Source organism: Euprymna scolopes, chromosome 35 (genome assembly GCF_053919585.1).
Source record: "Euprymna scolopes isolate OS-2025 chromosome 35, ASM5391958v1, whole genome shotgun sequence".
Classification (NCBI taxonomy): Eukaryota; Metazoa; Mollusca; class Cephalopoda; order Sepiida; family Sepiolidae; genus Euprymna; species Euprymna scolopes.
The window spans coordinates 76,418,076-76,439,345 of record NC_136516.1 but is presented as its reverse complement, the minus strand read 5'-3'; the positions used below and the strand labels follow the sequence as shown (position 1 = coordinate 76,439,345).

Genomic DNA, 21,270 nt, shown 5'->3' with positions numbered 1-21,270 from the left:
TATATATACATATATGTGTGTGTATATATTTGTTTATATATACGCATATATGTGTGTGTATATATTTGTTTATATATATGCATATATATGTGTGAATATATTTGTGTGTATATATATATGTATATATATGTATGTATATATATATGTATGTATATATGTGTATATATGTATGTGCGTGTGTATATATGTGTGTGTGTGTGCGTGTATATATATTTGTGCATATATGTGTGTGTGTATATATATATGTGTATATATATATATCTATACATATGTGTGTGTATATATATATGTGTATATATATATATATCTATACATATATGTGTGGGCCCTGTCAGTGGGGCATTAGAATACACTGACTGCCCCCCTGCAGAGGGTAAAAGTCCCTCAATGGGGCCACCTGTTGGCCGTGGGTGGCGACCCGTGACACCTTGGAACGGAATCCTGGTGATTGAAGGTCCTGGAGGACGAGTTCATGAGCCTCCTCTTCCTAACACATCTCTTTGGCCCTTACCTCGGTTAGACGGGCGGTCGGAAGGGCCCGATCCGATCAATCGGCTGGTCAGGTCAAGCACTATGTCTACTATCAATGGTTCAGACTAAACTGTGAAATTTAAAATTAGCAAAAGAAATCCTCTTAAACAAAACCATAGAAAACTGATAAACCTCACCCCTAAAGTAGACGTTCGAAAGCGCTGGCCAAGGGTCAATCAGCAAGTGTAGAATCCAATCCCGACATGGCTGCAATCACACAATTTTGTTCACTCTAGATTTGGGTAGTGAAAAATTGAGTAATGACAGATGCTCGGTATTTCTTACTTGACTGAGTATACTGCCTGTGTAGCCCTGACTCTGTCAAGGCGAATGGGTTTCCCCCTTGACAAGTCCCAATATTGGGCTCCGGGGTGGGTGGGGAACACAGGCAAAGAAACTTTTATCCATATTTATGTCAAAAAATTAAAGTTACCCCACACAATAAACTAAATCAATCCAAAGGAGTTATCCGTAGCCGGGAACTATCACTGGCTTCACCTGAAGAAATCCAAAACGAACTGAGCAAACAAGGAGTCATTGACTCTAAAAGAATCTATATAAAGAAAAACTCAGAAAAAATACCAACCCATACTTACATTATTACATTTAACACTCCAAAAATTCCACCTAAAATTAAAATTGGTTACACCATGGAACCAGTTGAAATATACATCCCAGATCCTCTGAGATGTTTCAACTGTCAAAAATTCGGTCACCATAGAGATGCCTGCAGAGGTCATCCCACGTGCGCTAAATGTGGCTCTAAAGAAATAAGTCACAATGAACAAGAATGTCACGAGTCCAAATGTATAAACTGCCAAGGGGAGCACCCTGCCTACTCAAAAAGCTGTGAACGATGGAAAACTGAAAAAGAAATCTTAGCCACAAAGCATAAACGAAACATTTCTTACTTAGAAGCGAAGACAATAGTGGAAGGAGTCATTAGAAATAAAACATATGCGAAAATAACAGAAAAAACAAATCCCACCAACCAGCCTGATAAATACAATGAACTTATTGAAAAACTGGTACATCTAGAACCAAACGAATTGCTTAACTTCCAAAAAAAACTAAAAATACAACACTTTCAAAAACTAGAAAAATTAAAACTAGAAACTAGGAAAGAACCCAATAAAGTATTTATCTCCTCCCAAACCCAAGCCTCCCCTCTTAAAAGCCAATATCCCCAAGAACTAACTTTCTTAAAACCAAATAATAAACCAGCAAAACAAAAAATAGAAATCCTCACCAAAAATTTAATAGAAACTGATGAAATGGAGACTGAATATCAAACAGAAACCCCAAAACAAGAAATTTCCTATCGAACACCACCAAAACAAAAGAAAAACCTAAACAAAACAGTTATAAGGTCCCGTTCAAACTCCAGAACTAGAACCCCAATCCCTAAAAATCAAACTGAACCTGAAGATGAAATGGAAACAGAATACCCAAACCAACAAACAGAAACCTTAAATCAAGAAATCTCCCATCGATCAACGTCAAAACAAAAGAAAAACCAAAACAAAACGGACATAAGGTCCCATGCTAATTCTAGTTCCAGATCCCCAAACAAAAAACCCGAAACAAAAGACCAAACAGAAGACAAGCCAAAAACAGAAGAAAAAAAACAAAGCTAATTGAAAACCCTCCACAACTTGCACTAAATCCATACCTTATATCAACACCAATACTAAAACCCATAATCAACTAAAAAAAAAGAAAGAAAAAAAAACACAGCACAGAGGATCATTACCTTACCACCAATGACCTATAAACCAGTATTCCTTCAATGGAACATTAGAGGTGAAAAGGCAAATTTCGACGAATTGAACCTTCTCATTGCCTCTTTTCACCCAACAGTCATATGCCTACAAGAAACTTATAAGAAAATTCAGAACACACTACATATCAAACGATATACAACCTATGATTATATACACGAACAAGGAAATAGAGCCTCCGGAGGAGTGTCCATTCTAATTAATAATAATATAATTCAAAGCGAAATCAAACTGAATACAACACTACAAGCCGTTGCAGTAACCATCAGTCTAAGAAAACCGCTAACAATTTGCTCCCTATACCTGCCACCTAATGAAAACATAAATAAAACAGACTTGAACTTATTGACCCAACAACTCCCTAAACCTTTTATCCTCATGGGTGACTTTAATAGCCACAATGAACTATGGGGAAACAAACAAACAAGCAGAAGAGGTAAAATTATCGAAAATTTTCTCGATGAAAACCAACTATGTTTGTTTAACAACGGAACCAACACCTATCTTCACCCTAGCTCTGGAACACTCTCGGCTATTGACCTCACCATATCAGAACCCAGTATTTTCCCAGAATATAAATGGAATGTACATCATGAGACCTGTGGGAGTGATCACTTCCCGATCATCCTAGAAGGTCAAGAACCAGAGAATGACACTAAAACACCCCGATGGAACTTGCATAAGGCCAACTGGGAAGATTTCAAAAAAATGTGCCACACAGACCTAGTGCAAGAAGCTAATTTAACAAAAGATGATGACATTACCCACTTCACCAATACTCTAAATATTATAGCTGAGAAAACTATTCCTAAAAGCTCCCCATCAACAAGATATAACAAGCCTTGGTATAACAAAGATTGCAAAGAAGCGCTCAGAGCCAGACGAACAGCACTCAGAAAATTTAATAGCCAACCAACTAAAGAAAATTTAGAAAATTACAAAATAAACCGAGCCAAAGCTCGCAGAACCATTAAGCAAGCTAAGCAATCAACATGGCAAACTTATGTTAGCCAACTAAATTCAAACACCAAACCTAAGGAAATATGGAACATGATAAACAAAATTACTGGGAAATACACTAAACAAGCTAATAAACATCTCATCCATCACAATGTCAAAATCACTAACAAAGAAAAAATAGCTGAAATCTTAGCAGAAAACTTTGCCAAAAACTCCTCACCGACTAATAGGAACAAAGAATTCCAAGTCATCAAAAACCAAGCAGAACAACAACAAATCCGCTTCCATTCAGACAACACTGAATACTACAATCAAATCCTTACTATGTACGAATTAGAAGAATCTCTCAAAAACATCCATAATTCAACAGCCGGACCAGATGAAATCCCCTATGTCTTCCTAAAAGAATTGCCAATGAAATCAAAAGAATACCTCCTCAAAATTTTCAATGATATCTGGATCAATGAAAAATTCCCCGACACTTGGAGACATGCCATTATAATTCCCATACCTAAACCTTCAAAAGACCCCTCAGATCCAATAAACTACCGTCCCATTGCACTTACTAGTTGCATCTGCAAAACCCTTGAGCGAATGATCAATAGAAGACTATCCTGGTATCTAGAAAGAAATCACCTAATCTCTGAACACCAAGCAGGCTTCCAAAAGGGCAGAAGCCCTATTGACCATATCATAAATTTGGAAACCTATATTAGAGAAGCTTTCATCCTCAAAGAACATGTGGTAACAGTTTTCTTTGACATAGAAAAAGCTTTTGATACCACTTGGAAGTATGGAATATTAAAAGACCTGAATGAACTAGGTCTAAGAGGCAGAATGCCAACATTTATCAAAAACTATCTGAGTGACAGAACCTTCCAAGTAAGACTCGGAAACATCTTATCAAAGTCTCAAAAACAAGAATTGGGAGTTCCCCAAGGTGGAATTCTTTCAGTTACACTCTTTAATGTGAAAATAAACAATATAGTTAATAACATAAACTTCGGAACAAACTATGCCATCTATGTTGATGATCTCATGATTAGTTTTAAGGCCAAACATATGAACACTATTGAACGACACCTACAATTATGCATCAACAAAATTACTAGCTGGGCTACCAAAAATGGCTTCAGCTTTTCTCAAACAAAAACAAAATGTGTTCACTTCTGCCAACATAGAAAAATGCATCCTGACCCCGAGCTAAAAATTAACAATAATAGACTAACAGTTATGGATCAATACAAGTATCTTGGAATCACCTTTGACAAAAAACTCACCTTCATACCCCACATTAAATACTTACGGAAAAAATGCAACCAAAGAATGCAACTTGTGAGAACCATAGCTCATACAAACTGGGGAGCTGATTGCAAAACAATTCTAAAACTCTATCAAACACTGATAAGATCAAAGTTGGACTATGGCTGCTTTATCTACGGTGCAACAAGAAAATCCTACATTAAAGAATTGAACACAATTCACCACCAAGGACTCCGACTAGCACTTGGAGCATTTCCCACTACACCAGTCGAGAGTCTTTATGCAGAAGCGAATGAACCTACACTTGAAATGAGACGGACAAAATTAGCCCTACAATACTATACAAAACTTGCATCTAACACTTCAAGTCCCATATACCAGAGTGTCTTTCACCCCAAACACCAAATCCTATTCCAAAAAAAGGAAAAAGCAATCAAGTCTTATGGTCTCCATATGAAAGAAATAAAAGACGAAGCCAAAATTAACATCTCGCAGATCCACAAAGCTTCTACACTCAAACATCCACCCTGGCTTTCCAAAACTGCTGTAAACCCACCTGAACATCTAAAACACTCTCCTATACTATTAGATCTCTCTAAACACCCCAAATCGAATACAATCAAACCCATCTATATGGAAAAAATACATGACATTCTTCATGACTATCCGGACTATGAACACATTTATACTGACGGAGCTAAAACCAAAGAAAAAGTCGGAAGCTCTGCTATTTATCGGCAAAGAAAAATCCAAAAACGCCTACCTGATAGGTCCTCCATTTTTAGTGCTGAAGCCTCAGCAATAAACCTGGCCCTTAATATTATAAGTGCTGATCAAGCAAACAAGTTTATAATATTTTCGGACTCTTTATCAGTTCTAACTTCATTAAAAGAAAAGAACATTTGTAATCCGCTAATAACTAATCTATTAAACAAACTCGATTTTCTTCATACTCAAAAACAAATCATCCTATGCTGGATCCCAAGCCATATTGGCATCCTAGGGAATACAAAAGCTGACCTAGCTGCTAAAGAGTCACTAAACTTGGATATCTCCAACATAAAAATCCCCTACACTGACTTTAAACCAACCATAAACCTGTATATCAAAACAAAATGGCAACAACAATGGAACACTTATACAAAAAACAAGCTACAAGAAATCAAACCTACACTTGGAGAATGGAATCCCAAATCTAAACTAAACCGAAGAGAAGAAGTGATCATTACAAGATTAAGAACAGGGCATACAAATATCACCCACTCATTCCTATTAAAAGGAGAAAATCCACCTGAATGCTTACCTTGCCAAGAAAACTACACCGTTAAACATTTTTTAATTAACTGCATTGACCTAGCTCCCCTACGCCAAAAACACTACAGCATTAACAACATTAAAGATCTCTTTGAAAAAATAAATGAAAAAACAATTCTAAATTACTTGAAAGAGGTAAACCTCTCCTCCAAAGTATAAATCTACCAAAAAAAAAAAAAAAAAAAAAAAAAAAAAAAACTTTTCAACCCAAATCTCTTACAAACCTTCCTCCAATCTTACCTTGACATACTGGAAAATAAAGAACACCTACCTTACTAAGACATCCAAAGAAAAAAAAATGAACTTATTTGGCCTTAAATGACCATGCAGCTGTTGATAGGCCAATAAACTGAACAAACAAACAAACATATATGTGTGTATATATGTGTGTATATATATGTGTATATATGTATCTATACATATATGTGTGTATATATATGTGTACATATATCTATACATATATGTGTGTATATATATGTGTATATATATCTATACATATATATATATGTGTCTGTATATATATATATATATGTGGATATATATCTATACATATATATATGTGTCTGTGTATATATATGTGTATATATATCTATACATATATATATGTGTATGTGTATATATATCTATACATATATATATGTGGAAGTGTATATATATTTGTGTCTATATATATATATATGTGAGTGTGTATGTATGTATATATATATATATATATATATATATATATATATATATATATATATATATATATATATGCCATGCTGAAAGAATTGTTTGGTAAGAAAAACATATATTTGGAATTTTATATATGATACGAGTATGTTGTTATATTTATCTAATATTGTTCTTCTAAACTAATTGATACACACAAAGAGTGAAATATAATTGAAAAAGCATATTTTACCAAACACTCACATATTCTATGCTAAGAGGAGTATTTGCCAATCTTTGTTTAAATGATTTATATTTTATACTAACTTTATCATCATCATCATCATCATAATAATAATAATAATAATAATAATAATAGTCGGATGTTGCAATAACACAAAATTATTTGCATTAGTGATCGAATAAAATGAAGATTACTAGAAATCTGGAAAGACTTGTTGTCACTCAGACTCCAGTGAACACCACCAATTATTGTTAATTAGAAACACCGATAATGACCTTTGTGAGAACTATTGAGTTGATAATTTAATTTATAAAATTAAGTCGACTGGATTTTCCATGTTAGACTTAAATAGGTGTGCATTTGACAAACCGATATTTGATTCAGTCGAGCCAGTATTTTATTTATTTTTTTGTATTCTTTCTTTTTTTCGTGTTGTTTGCAACAAATTAATGTATTCCGATTCAGGTCTTTAAAAAAAAAAAGGTCGCTTTAAGTCTTTCTTTTCTTTTTGTTAATAAAGATTTTGTTTCATTTTGCAGGTATCCGTAGCTGAACTAATGAAGAATCTTTTATGTAAAAATCCAAACTATATCCGGTGTATTAAGGTAAGAATATATATTTCTTATTTCTATTTCAAATTTAATCTTTTTACTTTTGTTTCCAGTTTTTGTTTTCATGATAATAATAATAATAATAATAATAATAATAATAATAATAATAATACTTTGAATATATATATATATATATATATATATATATATATATATATATATATATATGTAAACACCACAACATGGCTGAAGATTTTGTTTAGTAAATCTATATTTTGTTTGAATCAAAATGAATTCCTTGGTCTTTTTGGCTAGGATTAAAGTGTAGTATCTGTTCTGATACTACACTTCGCCTTTTCTAACCTCGATCAGTGGAGGAGAAATCCTTCTAGATTGAGACAATCTTTATTTTTGCTCCAATCCAGAGTGCCCCTTTTTGGGGAGCTGGATTTGCCTCACATTAAAAACCGACATTGTGGGAAGACAAGTAAATAGGAATAATAATAACAACATGGGACTTAGGAAAAACAAAAAAAACATATAAAAGGACACCATCAAATGAAACCAAGGACACTGAAACTGCTACAAATTTTATAAACTGCCTCTTCCCCTCAAACAAAAGATAGTAATATGATAACACCAACTTCGGTTAATGCCATACAGAATGAACGTGAGAAACCAATGAGGATAGAAAGACCAATGAGAGAGAGCACTAACCAGACCTTCACTGAAAGGGTGCGGAGAGGACTGGGACTTTGGAGGCTTATTTCCAACCAAATCTTAGAGAAGATCAATAGTTGTTGCTAGCAAGAAATCAGTGATAAGGCAGCTGTTGCAATGATTGTCATGATGTGTAATGGAAATTTAGGAAAATTTGTTGTCACTCACAGTCTAGGGAACACTACCGATTATTATCAATGAGCAATTACTGATGATGATTTGTGTTTGATGCATTTTTGATTAGGAAGCCAATATTTTCAGACAGCCTGATCTGGTGCCTTTGTCTCTTTATTAAGTAACAGCTTTCTCCAACATCCAATATTATCATTCTTCTACAAATTTTAGTTAATAACTTCTTCAGCTAAAATTAACTTAATTTGTAGATGTAGTTACAGATTAAGAACCCAGCATTATTCGTGAGTCTTTATGTCGCATTTTAATTTTAAAAATATTTTTACCAATTTTTTTTTTTTTTGCTGCTGTTGTTTGATTCAGAAAATCGAATGTAAATTTGTGGACGCTGTAGAGGATATATGATATCGAAATTGAAAAAAAATCATGCATTACACATTTATTTCCAATAAACAAAAATAGAAATTTATTTAACATTTATTTAATCGTAATAAACAAAAGTTGTATGTATTAACGTAATTACTACTGAAGGTGAAATTTGCTACTGATAGCAAAAATGGCCTCCATCTACAATTTACATTTATTGCTGAAAAGAAAGATGACTTCTCTGTGAAAAAATATTTCAATGAGGATAAATTATATTTACAAACTAATCAAATTAAAATTTATTCTTAACATGCGATTATGTTCAATAAAAAGAAAAAAGCTAGATAGAATCAAATATCGATTTGTCGGCTGCAATACTATGTAGGTCTTGAGTCGAGAATCTGACATCATATTCAAAATGCTTCCTGCTTCTGGGTTGAACTCTCTGATAGTAGCTTAGCATAATGCAATATTCTTCTGGATAATAATTGTAGACTTGTGGTTATCAGTATAGTAAAATATTTAAGCAATATTTTTTTTTTAATTTGTTTTTTATTACATTTTCACCCCAAACAAGGCACATTGCCACTTTGGTTTAGGGGGCTACTATCAGGGGCAGCAACTACTGGGGCACTATGTTGGGATTTGGGCAGCAAGATGTCGGTTCACGTTACACTTGAACTTCTGCACGTCAGTACAGTTGAGGAAGCAGGGACCTGGAATGGAATTCCAGAGTCTAGTGGTTCTGGGGAAGAAACTACTGGAGTAGAAAGATCTTTTACATCTAGGGAATTTCCTCTACTGTCAAGAGTGGGTCTGTTAGTTCAGATGGCAAAACACCCAGAACTGCTGGTTTCAATTGAAAGTGGTCTGCGTCTGAGTATTGAACTTCAGTGTTGATATGTATGCCTTGTTACACTGAGGAGTCATAGCTACTGCTGAGAATAAATGGAATCACAATAATAAACATTGTAAAATGCCGAAAGCTCTATTTGTTTACACAAAGAGCATTATATAGTAGTCCAGTATAAGAATGTATTTGTTGGAATAGAAACGCAGAGAATTTTCACCGGATTTATATAATAGAGCTCAATATTAAATAGAGCTATTTATATTAATATTTATTCATACAGACATGTACAAGCTTCGTTACACTGGCATGACAATGTTTCGATCTGTAGTTATTAATAGGGCTATGACCAGAAAATATTCTTATCATTGTTTTGACTTTCGAGACAGATAATCAATCGAGAAACACATCACTCTATCTAAAAACATAGTATATTAACTTATATATACTCGAGAGTCAAAATAATGAAAAGAATATGCTGTTGTCATAGCCCTAGTTATTAATAACTAAGATCCCTGTAGGCGAAAAGTCTGAAAAGCCCAAATGAAAATTTTTCGCTTGGATAATTGTGTGTGTGTGTGTGTGTGTGTGTGTGTGTGTGTGTGTGTGTGTGTGTGTGTGTGTGTGATTAGAAAAGCAAGTGCTTCAAATCAGGATCGAAATTTAATCGTCTAGACGACAGTCGACGCTTCTAATCATTTGACCATCATCTGGTTGTTGCTGATAGTAAGAAAAATCACAATGACAAACATTGTCAAATGGCAAAAGCTCCATTTCTTTTACATAAAGAGCATTACATTATATCCTAGTAGCAGTTGGTGATTTCATTTATAAGAAAGCTCAACTCAAGAAAGGGAGCATATTTAATCATTCACAGACAGATTGTTTCGCTGTATCACAGCTCTTCAGTGCGGTTAGAAATATATATAATATTTGTTATTTTTACCTACAGACACTAGTGTTTCATGCTTGCACAAAGAATTCGAACTCAGATGTAAAGTCACCTTTAACTCTGCAGCCTAGTATTTTATTCAACCCCTAGGCCACTATTTAACTACGCCGGCTCAGGAGGGGTGTGGTTGGAGATTGCGCAACTGTTGTGAAAAATATTTCACGTGCAGGCATCCTTATAGTGGGTATCTATTGTCTGTCAAGACTGAAGGAAGCTACTATGATAAATATTGATATTTTTTAATTCATTGTTTTTTTATGCAAATGTCATCCACATTTTATTTCTTTTCGATTTTTCCAGACGACCAAAAATTTGAATGAAATCAATTTTTTAATCAAGATTTTTTTTTTTTTCATTTATTTTTATTTTATTTTTTTCTTAGACAATTCTGTTCTGTAATTTTTGCAAATGATTGTTTATTTTTATCCATCTGCTATTTCCTGAAAAAGCAAATAATTGAATTTACTTTTCACTCTCTCTCTCTCTCTCTCTCTCTCTCTCTCTCTCCAAAACGTTTTAAAAACGCTCCTCCATCCTTTTCATCTTTCATGTATACAGATTGGTAGGTTATCGATTATGGTAACGTGATGTATTTTTTTTTAAATATTTAAATAATCAATCATTATTTAACATAAACAAAAGCCACAATATAAGGGTTAATTAAATGAATAATATTATGAGATGATTGAAAATGATGAATAAAATGAATACAATTTCATTACTCATGAGGACGGTTTATGACAACTACTTGTTGACATTGGATTTGAAGATGAACTGTAGTCAATGGGAAAGCAGCTCCGTGATAATGTGTTCCACAGATAGGATAGGCCTTGGAAGAAATAGGTCATAAAGAATAGAAGTGGTCATTCCCACAAGATTGCAAAATTAATTTTGTACTTTATTGAAAGGGTTTTGTTAGCAGCACTTCCCAAGACGCAGCAGCACTATGCCATCTTGGGGCGTATCTGATTAATATAAGGAGAAAATCGCATCAATTGTCTATGGCACCACTTCAAAGAGCATTATTTTTATAAGCTCCTTGGACTAATATTTACTCAAAATACAAAATCTAAAATATATATTCAATCTGTATTATTATAATTATTTGGACGTCTGTTATTTTCAGTGTTATTCACACAACGTTTCAGCCAATGTAACCTCCAACCTTCCATGGGTGTACATTGTCAAACTGGGGTCTCTTTCTGTTGAACTCAGGATTCGGCATAAAATTTCAAACAGAACCCTTTATTTAATCAACGAGGGTAGTATGCTCTTGTTCCATCAGCCATGACTGGGTACAAGGTGTCCAAAACGTCACTGAATTTGACCCTGATTTTGGTAAAACAATTTCACAACTTGCATACGTTGTTCAATGCTATACTTGTCCATAACTAATTTCCAAAATATTATTTGCAAAATATTTGAAATAGAGAAAAAAAAAATCACTAATGGTAAAATGACAGATTTTCAATCCTTCAATGACTCAATAAATACAGGGCATACTGACAAGGTTTTCCAGGGTGTTGGAAAGCACTTCTCCTTAAGGCAACCCTTAAACAGTTTTGTAAGTATGGGAGCAAGTTCTGGTTGAAGTTCCTGATGTTTTCCTTCAATTCTTGCCGAGTTTGGTGTTTGTTAACATAGATTCTTTTTTTAAAATATCCCCACAAGAAAAAGTCAGCGGCTAGTAAAGTCTGAGAGACGTCGATAAGCTCTTTGAGTCAAAACAATTGACCCCTGATTTTGGTAAAACAATTTCACAACTTGCATACGTTCTTCAATGCTATACTTGTCCATAACTAATTTCCAAAATATTATTTGTAAAAATATCTGAAATAGAGAAAAAATAATAATCATTAATGTTAAAATGACAAAGATTCTCAACCCTTCAGCAAGGTCCTGGATATGACCTTAAACTATATCTGATGGTGAGGCCTCAGCTTACGGGCTTTGGAGAGTGTGGAGCCACACTTTAATTGGCATTTCTCCCAGATCCACTCTGACCCAGAGTGGTAGTACCTGTTAGGGTCCCAACTATGTGTTAAATAGAAACCGATTTGAAAAAACAAAAAACAATATATTCTATTAAAACATTCTCTTCAAAATCAGTGGATTCGGCATTAATTAACCTGAAAAGAGTTGATATGCCGTAAAACAACCAACCAATCACCCCCCCCAAGCGACTTTTTGGACACTCTGTAGCAGTCTTAAGTAATTCGCAGTTGTATTACTGAAGCCTCAGCATCCAGAAGAGTGTCACTTAGTACTTTATCCATTACGCTAAGGGTTCTTGTGGGATAACATTAAAGAAGAAAGCAATAGTCAGAATAATTACAATAATCCAATTATCAATCCGCATCATGTCACATTTTCTGGGATGCTTGCGGGTTTAATCCTAAGTGCAGGTGATACTAGTAATACACGCGTAAATTACTTTAGGCTTTTACCTGGTCATGGCTGATGGAACAAGAGCATGCTACCCTCGTGAATTAAAGAAAGGTTTCTGATCTAAATTTTGTGCCAATTCTTGAATTCGACAGAAAGAACCCCAGTTTAACAGGATGCACCTGTGAAAAGTAGGAAGTTACATTGGCCAAAAAAAGTTATGAGAAGAACGTTCAAAATAAGAGCAGAAGTCCAAACAATTGCAATAATACGGATTGAATATATGTTTTAGATTTTGCATCTTGAGTAAATGTTTGTCAAAGGAGCTTATCAAAATCGGGGGCATTGAAGTGCTGCCATAGACAATTGTATCATCTACGTCGATGTCAACAAATGATCTTAGAATATGATTTCAAGAAAGAGGTTGCGTTCAGAATCATTAAACTACTTTAGAGGATATTAGAACAACATCGATACTGTCTGTTTCATATCCAAGAGCCAGCCTGATCGCATAATCAAGTTACCTGAATTGATTTTTTCAATAAAAGTTTTAAAATAAAGCTGTAGTGTTGTTTTCTTTAGAGCGACACTTTTGTCGTTCCACCCAGTATTTATAATTTAATGGTATACAACCTCAGAAGAGTGCTCAATTATTAGGAAAAATTATAAATAAAAGCACAATATTATTTATATATGCTATAAAGAAGGTTAGAACAACATCGGTACCGTCTGTTTCAAATCCAAACAAAGGGAGTCTATATCTTACCTAACTCTCTTAAATCTTTGTTTTAGACCCCCTTTGTTTAGGAGAGGATCATCTACATAAAAATATATGAATTTAAAATGGAAATGTGGAAAACCTAAAACGTTTCTCACACTGATTTCGTAGGCTTTATCAAGAGCGAAGGGAGAAAACTTAAAGTGGCAAATAACGTGATTTGTAATTTGGAGGAATATAGTGATAGGATATAACAGATTAAAATTTATGTAGGGAGAGAAGATATATAGATATGTATACATACATACATACATACATACATACATACATACATACATACATACAATTGTCTGAAACATTAACATGTTCAGTGTAGCGACTATGTCATATTTGTCTAAATAAAAATATCATATATATATATATATATATATATATATATATATATATATATATATATTTCTTTTCAAGGGAAATAAGGTAAAAAAAAAAAAACCGATAAAAGTGCTCGATATGTAAATAGAGCGGTATATAATTTTTTAATTTTTTATTGAGCCCATAATAAATTTACATTGTTGTTTCCATTGGACTTTAACCCCAAGAGATGGGGTAGAGTACCAATTTCATCGGAATTTATAGGTGGACGTCCACCTATAAATTCCGATTGGTACTCTACCCCATCTCTTGGGGTTAAAGTCCAATGGAAACAACAATGTAAATTTATTATGGGCTCAATAAAAAATTAAAAAATTATATATATATATATATATATATATATATATATATATATATATATATATATATACATACACATGATATTTTTATTTAGAAAAAGAAACAATAAAATAAAAATATATGCACATATATATGTATATATATATATATATATATATATATATATATGCGTACACACACACACAAATTATACATAGAAATCGTATTCACGAAAAGGAGAAAAAAGTATATATAAGCATATAAATATACTTGACTAGTTTATGTATATATTATTTGTGTTTGTATATTTCCCTTTATCTTTTTTTAAACAGACTATTGATTTCAACTTTGATTCCTTTGCTATCTCCCTCGATTATCAAAATGATATAAATTCTATTTCCATTTCGTTCTTTCTCCCATTCGCTATGCAGCCAAATAATTCAATTTATTTGTAATTCTCTCTTTCTCTCTCTCTCGCTCGCTTTCTCTCTCTCTCTCTCTCTCTCTCTCTCTCTCTCTCTCTCTCTCTCTCTCTCTCTCTTATATAAATCTTAATTCTTTCCCTCTAAATAGTCTCATCTCTATTTCTAACGTTTAACTGCCCAATGAAGCCAATTTTTGTCCCTTTTCTCCACATTAAAAAACGACCCTAGTGTCTAACTCTGCCCTCGTGAGGAGGCAAAGTTAATAGGAACTACCCAATGAAGCTAATAATGTTCGTCCCCGTTTCTCTGACTGGTTGAATTATACAACTTTTCATTCTCTCTCTCTCTCTCTATATATATATATATATATATATATATATATATATATATATATGAACCCAATAATAAAGAATGTGATTCCTTCTATCTCTTCCCGAACAGCCCAATGATTTCAAGAAGCCAATTGTTTTTGATGAAGATTTAGTCCGACATCAAGTTCGATATCTGGGGTAAGTTTCATTTTTTATTCTCAGAAAAAAAAAATCTTATTCAATCCAAAATGGCAAAAAGATTATCGTAATAATCCGTATTTCAAGGTTCTTTACAAATGTTTAGACAAATGTAAGAATAGTTTTATGGATAATTTAAAATGTTGTCCTAACCATCGAAAACGATTTCAAATTTCAGCAATTTCTTTTTTGTTTTTTCTTTTTTTTTTTTTTAATTTTTTCTTTTTTTACAAAGGAGTCATCACTTATCAAGGCCTGGAGGCCACTTGAGGATAAGGATTAATATCGTAGTAAGTGTTGGTAGTGAAAATTTGGTAGTTTGGATGACGTAAGACAACGGTTCATGAAGAACTTGTTCACGTTGGACTTGAAGACGACCATATTGTAGTCAGCTGGAAAGCAGGGGGAAGGAAGTAAGTTCCACAGGTGTACAGTTCATAGAAAGAAGCTTTGTTCATGTCAGCATGACAGACCGTCGAAAATTTTATTTTAAATTCAAGACTAAACGACCGTTGAAAATGCTATTTCAAACTTGAGCATGACAGACGGTCGAAATGTTATTTTGAATTCAAGAATAATAAATCACTGAAAATACTATTTCGAATTTTATCACAGCAGACTATCAAAAACGATATTACCAATTTCAACATGATATACTATTGAAAATATCCTTCCAAATTAAGTAAGATAGATCATCGAAAATCATGTTTCAAACCTCCAAATGCCAGACCATCAAAAACATTATTAAAAACTTAAGCGTAATAGACATTTGAAAATTCTATTTAGAATTTAAACATAACAAACCTTCGAAAATGTTATTCCAAACTCAAGCATAACAGACCGTTTAAATACTTTTCAAAATTTTGATATGAAAGGCTGTCGAAAATATTACTTCAAACTAATGCATAACACACTGACAAAACTGCTATTTCAAGGTTAAGCCTGACAGACTGACTGACAATGCTTGTACTAAAAATTCCTGTGCAAAAATAAAAAAAACAGAAAATATTAAAATAAAATATCAGCTCGCGATACTTTAATTAAAACTGGGGCAACTTTATTTGTCTGTCTCTTGAGTTTTGTGTGTGTGTGTGTGTGTGTGTGTGTGTGTGTGTGTGTGTGAAAATATTCGACGAAACTATGGGTGGAATATGCACGATGAATCGATAAAATTGTTGCCCTAAAGAAAACACTACAGGTTTATTTTAAAACTTTTTTGATAAAAAAATCAATTCAGGTAACTTGAATATGTAGTAGAGCTGACATCTATTCAATGTAGCCGCCTTCAGCCTCAATCACTGCCTCGGCACAGGTCCAGAACTCGAAGCATGCTTTCTCCACAAACGCCAACAGGAGCTCGGCGGATGGCAGTGATCAAGCTGGCTTTGGTGTTGTGGGAGGTCATGTTGGTGATGTTCTCGATGTATGACCAAACGATGTAGTCCAGTGGGTTCAGGTTGGGAGAGGAGGGGGACAGTGAGAGAAGTGTACAAAGTCATAGCACTCCTTCTGAAGAAAGTCTGGGTCTCTTTGGATTTGTGGGCTGGCGCCTAGTCCTTCTGCCACACCTACTGTATGCCACTGGCGACCTGATTGCACCAGGAGTTCACCACACTTTTCAGCAAATCCAGGTACACTTTGGTGTTGACTTTCAAACCGACTTTGAAGTTGTGAGGTGGCATGATGTAGCTCTCACAAGAAACCACACCAAAGACCATAACTGTGGTCAGAAAACTTTGTTTTCATCATCCTGGACACGTCTCTGTTATTCATGGCAATTCAGCGATGCATTTTGAGACAATGGTCCTGTTGTCATAACTTAGATCAGTAGAGAACATGAGTTGTACAGCGGCGCATCTTCGATCTTGCTCATTGAACATTGTATCACTTTCAGACATGATAGAAGGCTCCTATCGCTCTTAGAATTTTAATTTTGATTTGTCCAGATTTCGTATATATTATTATAGAGTCGTGATTTCAAAAGTAAAAAAAAAAAAAGTATTTGGGTGCCATCAGCTAGAATCAAAGCTGAAAGCAAAACTGTAGCATTCAAAGCTGGTGACGTTACCACTGTACCAACGTGAAACACATATGGACCGGTTAAAAAATAAAAATAAACTATGATGAATGTACAAAATGTATAACGATTTTTTTCAATTTTGACCCCTTTTTGACCCCTTATAAACTATTGTAACTGGCTAAAGACCCATAAAAGAAAGGTCCATTAAAAAATCCAATTATTTGAGGCCCTTAGTGCCATTCTGTAACTTTTAGTTGCGGATGAGATAGTTTAAAAATATGGAGACAGACAGACATAGTGAGTTTTATATATTAGACTAGCGTTTCAGAGAAGATATAGTTTGAAAATATGGAGACATATAGCCTTTTATATATTAGATTTTACTTTTTTTAATATTCGCTTTTTTTTTTTTTTTTCTTAAATCAATCTGTTATTACAGCCTTTGTCTGGTAACCGCAGGTCGCATCAAACGAAATAGAACTGATTATTGTAGTTTCAGATTGCTAGCCAGTCTTTGCCTTACAAGGGCACTTTATTTATATAAATACTAGATGTACCCGTGGCACGTTGGGTTCCAATAAATACTATTTCTTCTCGGATTCCGTTCCAAAATTCATATACTGTGACATAGAACTTGAATGCCTACTAAGATCACCTCGGTATGGCTAGCCAACACTGGCTTTTACGAGGAATCGTGCACCTTCTCCAAGTGATGTTACCTCAAGTAACAGCACAAAGCTGGATACTCCACGAGACAAAGGGAATTCTTGTCCTGGAATCCAGTAAAACCAAGACACAACGAGAAAGATATACTATTGCATACTTAAATGGTCGATTGGGGAGAGGTAAATTATGTTCCTAATTTTTTTTATTAACTCAGTGTTTGAGAGGTAAAGATGAACTTCAATGGAATATTCGAATATCTATGTATCTCATATAGACATCAAGTGTTAGCTCCAGGAAGCGGGGGGGGGGGGGGCTTTGATTTCTGAGAACTTCGATTCAAGTAAAATGAAACAAAAAATTCAAATATGAAATTGCAGTTGACTCTAAGCACTTGGAAGGAGACAAGAAATATTTTCTCTTTAGACGAATTCTTACTGTTTCAAACTTAGCTTATATAGTTTCGCTTTGAAACTTGTCTTTTTTACTATAAGCCAAAAAATATTTTGTAAAAAGATTTCAAAAAATATTGAAAGCTTAGCCGAAACAGAAGAATGGAACTGTTTTGGACATTTTGAGATGAGGATTAATGATAATCTAATTTATAAAACTCACTATGTGTCTCCATTTTTTTTTTTTTTTTTTTCAAAGTGCGTTTCTGAGACACAAGTGCGTAGAGCAGTGCGAGGCAGGTCAAATGATTGTATTTTTGTGGACTGTTCTTTTATGGGTTTTAGCCAATCAAAATAGCTGCTAAACTGAAATTAAAAATGGAATTGGCAGGCGACTTAAAATACTCTTGTACGCATGCGCAAATATACATTTATACGTTATAGTCAATTCATTTTTAACTATTTCTTATCCATCTGACGATAGCTCAAATAGCAACGACTAAGTCTGGAGTGCTATATGTTTTGGTTTTTGATTCTAGCTAATCGCACCCAAGTCATACTTATATACTTTTTACTTTAGAAATCACTACTATATCTTACGAGGTTGAAGCAAAATCTGAAGCTCAGCCAAATATTTTCCATAGAAATAACGGTAAAGAGCGATTTTTTGTGAGAAAGGGGTTATAGAAAGACATACCTCCCCTTCCCCCGCACCGATAAGCACGTACTATATTTCTAGTTAATTTCTAGGTTAGAGAAGGGGGCGTTAATTCCCACACCCTTCCCCAGAGTGGAGGAGTCTTCATTGTACAATTCATTATCAAGAAAAGATAAAAAGAAAATTTCTCTTTAAAAAAAAAAAAAAAAAAAGGATCTTTTCTGATAACCATTGAAAATGTCGTCTGCTGTTTAAACAAAAGAAATCATTGAATGCGTTCAGTTTGCTTTTAAAAAAAAAGTAATTTTTGTTTCGTTTTGTTATTGTCAAAAAAAAAAAATTCATTGAGATTCTCACTTGTTCAAATCACAAAACATGGATGCCTATTGTTCACATTTCTCACTTAAAAAAATCGTCTGTTCGTGAATAAAAGAGGCAACAGACTGTTCAACAGCTTTATTTGATCGAAAAATAAATGACTAGAATGTCTGTACATCTTTTTATTTACTTTTCCTTTTTTTTATATTGCTCTATTGAATAACTAAAGAAAAAAAAATTAGATCGAATTTTGTTTCTTTAATGCTGTCACAGCCATTATTTGATTATTCTACAAGAAAAATGTTTAAAGAGATGTTCTTGGTTAAGGGTTAAAGTTCACTGTGTTTTTAGTGGCATAAAATTAGGAAGAAAATACGCTGTCATCTCAACAAGATGAATCTTATTTATATAAGTTTGTTTTCAAAACTTTATTTAGTTATATATATCACTCTATGATAATAATTCATATGGTAAATATCTCTGTAGTATGTTGATGACTGTATTTTATCTCTCTCTCTGTCTCTCTCTCTCTCTCTCTCTCTCTATATATATATATATATATATATATATATATATATATATATATATATACTAGCATGGGTACCCGGCATTGCCTGGGTTGTCATGAAGTTCCGTTTGGAACACACCTGCTATACTAATCATTTTCATCATGAACAACGTGGATACCCCACAAAAATAAAAGAACGGATAAAAACATGTAAATGTAATCGGCCCCCTCCCCAAAGGAAATACCTGATACCCTCTCCATCAGATGTTTCGGCAGAAATGGATACAAAGAGAAGAAACTATTCTCCGGATATCGAGCACTGAAAAAATGCTAAAAATATAAATAATTAAAAATAAATCATTACAACTTTTGTTTAAAAATTTTTAAAAAATAGCAGCGAATGCCTGTGCTATTGTAAAAAAAAAAAATAGTCAAGTAGGCATGCTCAAATCTGTCGCAAATGAGGAAAGCAGGTAATTTGGGATCTGTTTTGCTCACTGTCTTAAAAACACTCACGATTTTGTGAACCTAAAAAAATAACGTTTATAAACATTAACGCGTGCGCTTATTTTTTTATTTTTTGTAAGGGAATTTGTCATATTTTGGCGGTTTTTTTATGAAATTGTTAGGTGAAAGTAGAGAATGGTCTCATAAAAATTAATTAAATTTATCGTTATCTTATGTTTCAAATGAAATTCCCCCCCCCCACCAAAAAAAAACAAATTGTATTTGTCATGTTTTGCCCGCACCCCCTCAATCGCCAAATTTGAAAAATTGCTAGAGGTGACATGTTGAACGCTTGGTGGCTAAAAAGTGGGTGCTCATTTTACGTTAAATTTATTAAGAAAAGTCATCCCTCACTCTAAAATGTTAATTTTTGTTCAAAATTTCTTCTTTCATATTATTGATAAAGGCTGTTTAAACATATTAAGCCCAAAAAAGTAGATCTTCATTTTCTTTTTTTAGGGGTTAAACGACGCTGGGTCACGTCGTAAAAAATTACCTTTTTAATTAAAAAGTTAAGTGTGTAATCGATGAGATTAACGTGAAAAAAGAAAAACAAAGTGTAAATTGTGAAATTAGAGGTGGGGGACAATAGATCTTCATTTTTTAGGTGTTAAACGACGCTGGGTCACATCGTAAAAAATTATCGCTTTCTGTAGAGCCTTTTAAACAATAATGAAAACAAACAAATGAAATCTTTTCATTTTTTTCGTAAGTGTTTTTTTTTTTTTTTTTTTTTTTTTTTTTTTTTTTACAAAGGCATCACCACATTATCAAGGCCCAGAGGCCACTCAAGGATAAGGGTTAAAGAGTGTACAGTAGAAGTTGGTCAATATAGTAATCATTAGTAATGAAAATTTGGTAAATTTAATAACTTATATGGAACGGCTCATCAAGAACTTATTTACTTTAGACTTGAACAAAACCATATTGTAGTCAGCCGGAAAGCAGGAAAACGGAAGACAATTCCACAGGCGTGCAGTTCTAAGAAAGAAGCTTTGTTCATGGAATCTACGTTTAGGTTTAGGCACAGATAAAGAGTGGGGGAAATTATTGATAGTGTTTACAGCTAGACGAGTGTTTCTTGTGAAAGTTTGGCGAGGGGGGACCATAGATTGAAGCTCAGTTGAACACTTTCCATGAA

At 33.6% G+C, this 21,270-nt stretch overlaps 1 protein-coding gene across 1 annotated transcript in view; it reads left to right on the top strand.

The window, feature by feature from the left end:
- Window positions 1-21,270, top strand: part of LOC145259956 (unconventional myosin-Ia-like) — a 1,146,131-nt gene that overhangs the window by 1,018,965 nt on the left and 105,896 nt on the right. Inside the window, exons 20-21 of the mRNA XM_080117933.1 lie at window positions 7,284-7,349; window positions 14,996-15,063. Coding sequence (XP_079974059.1) covers window positions 7,284-7,349; window positions 14,996-15,063 — 134 coding nt within the window. The remainder of the gene's footprint in view (window positions 1-7,283; window positions 7,350-14,995; window positions 15,064-21,270) is intronic.